This window comes from Pseudocercospora fijiensis, assembly GCF_000340215.1.
Source record: "Pseudocercospora fijiensis CIRAD86 unplaced genomic scaffold MYCFIscaffold_11, whole genome shotgun sequence".
NCBI classification, from domain to species: domain Eukaryota; kingdom Fungi; phylum Ascomycota; class Dothideomycetes; order Mycosphaerellales; family Mycosphaerellaceae; genus Pseudocercospora; species Pseudocercospora fijiensis.
In genome coordinates this window covers 752,695-754,939 of record NW_006921542.1, presented here as the reverse complement: position 1 = coordinate 754,939, position 2,245 = coordinate 752,695, and the positions used below count along the sequence as shown (strand labels likewise).

General features: G+C 50.8%; 1 protein-coding gene across 1 annotated transcript; it reads left to right on the top strand.

Moving 5' to 3' along the window:
• Positions 1-297: 297 nt before the first annotated feature.
• On the top strand, positions 298-1,680 carry MYCFIDRAFT_200529 (uncharacterized protein; the record flags this gene model as incomplete). Its single annotated transcript, XM_007933737.1, has 1 exon — positions 298-1,680. One exon carries the CDS (start codon positions 298-300, stop codon positions 1,678-1,680), a length of 1,383 nt encoding a protein of 460 aa, XP_007931928.1.
• Between the last annotated feature and the right edge of the window lie 565 nt (positions 1,681-2,245).

Genomic DNA, 2,245 nt, shown 5'->3' with positions numbered 1-2,245 from the left:
GAGATAGAATTCGCTTTGTGTGCGTACTAGACTCGTTTTAGCCAAGTCGACTTTGCTCGCTTGTGCCAAGTCCGCCTTTATCAACCTGACTTTCTGCTTTAGGGAGGTCGACTGCTTTACAAAGTCGAGCTGCTGACTTCCCCAATCGGCAAAGCACGCAGGTTCATTTGTCTATATATACAGTGGGAAATTCCCTCCTCTGCCCTGTGCAGCAGCACAACAGTCACTTCTCTAGGGAGTGGTTGAAGATACACATAACCAATTCCAATCCAAGCAACCTCGCCTGCTTCAACGACCATGGCTCCAAGCTCTAGCTCTGACTCTGACACCAGTGATGGCTCGTGGTCCGACTTGACCAGTGATGCACAGGAGACCTGGAATGAGATCGCACCAGTCTTCGAGAACCTGACTCTCGACCAACTCATCAACAGTACCGGTCGTATTTCGTGGTCTGCGGACTCGCTTCGCACTCTTTACAAGTTCTGCTCTCAGCATCAAATCTCTGCTCGCAATCTCCCATCTCCAGAGCTGCTGTCTGACTTGCTCAAGCTGCTCGGAGCGCCTCGCACCGATGCTACAGCTTACACCAACGCCGCCAAGCGCACCGTGTCTGCACTCACGACTCGCATCAGTCAACGCAATCCGGCGCTGACGGAGTCTCAGGGCTCAGGGGGACTTTGGAAATGTGTCTGGGCGGGCTGGAGTAAGCGCTGGTTTGAGAAGGAGGATTGGAACGGAGACATTTCCATGCCTGCAGATGTCACAGCCGCCGAGGGATTGCCACGTAAAAGCATTCCTCGGCGTCATGTTATGGGCGAGAAGGCTCTGCTCAATGCCCTTGTCGCGTTCCAGGCTCCTCGTCTTACCGCGATCCGAACTGGCAATCACCCAGGAGGTCACCGTGACTCCAGTCACGCTGACCTCACTGCACGCATCACAGCCCTCGAAGGAGAAAAGATAGCCCTTGAAGAGCAGAACTCAGGCCTTACGACGCAGAACGCAGATAAGATTGAAACTCTTGAGCGTGAGAAGGCATCTCTGGAGGCGCGCATGTCAAGCCAGAACACCACGAACGACACCCGGATCTCAGGCCTTACTGGTCAAGTGGCAGGTCTCAAGCGCCAGAACACAACGCTGGAGAAGGCACTTAAGGATCAGAAAGCGACATCGACGGCTCAGTTGGAAATGGATCTCGCTCTCTCGAGGGCAAAGAACTCCGACCTCCAGAAACAGCTGGCAGCAGCCAAGAGCAAGTCTACCTACAGCTCCAGCTCCAGCCTCTCCAACCACATCGCAGTCCTCAAAGCGGAGATGACGGCCAAAGTCCAGAACCTCCAGGCGGAGAATCAGGTGCTCAAAGAGAAAGAAGAGCTGGAAGCTGAGAAGAGCCAGGAAATGTATGCCAATCTTCTCCGTCAGGATGAGAAAGTCCGCTTTCTCGCGCAGGAGACTAAGAAGCTGAATGCTGAGCTGGAGATGTACCGTAACCGCCGTGATTCATCCACCCCGGTGCCAACCACGCCTCTCGCTCCGTCTCGATCGCACGGGAAGGGAAAGATGGTGTTGCCGGATGATGGGAATGATGATGCCTCGCCGCTTGATTACCGGAGCTTCAACACGAACGTTCATCCCCTGCCATCGCCAACGCCATCGTATGATGGCGGATGGGATGCACTTTGATAGAGGTGCGATGCGCTCTGGTGGCGGTGGGATTTCCTTTAGTAGTGGTGGGATTCGCTTTGCTAGTGATGAGAAGCGCTTTGCTAGGAATGAGATGCTCTTCGCTGGCCATGAGACGCGCTTTGGTATCGTGCGATGCGCTTTGCTAGCAGTAAGGTGCGGTGTGAACGTTTACAAAGAAAATGGAAGCTAAATAAAAAAAAGGACTGTTAGTATATATAGAGAATTTAGGGATAGATAAATAGATAAACGATTAATAAAACAAAAAAAAAGTGCTCTGTAGTCGTACTAGGCTAAGTTCTAGTCCTATATCTAATCTTCGTATACTATTATTTCCTTTTCTTAAGCTTACTATACGATACTTGCCTTGCCCTATATCCTTATAGAGCCGCGATAAGACTATAATCGCTTTTAAAGTACGTAAATAGCGCGCTCTAAGGTCTCTATAGTTAGAGTTAGCAAAGTAAAGATATCTTAGTTTCGGTCTCGTTAGCTTCTCCGCTCGCCTCTATTACGTATAGCGTAGTAGATTACTTACGTAATACTACCTTGCTAGCGGGTTAAA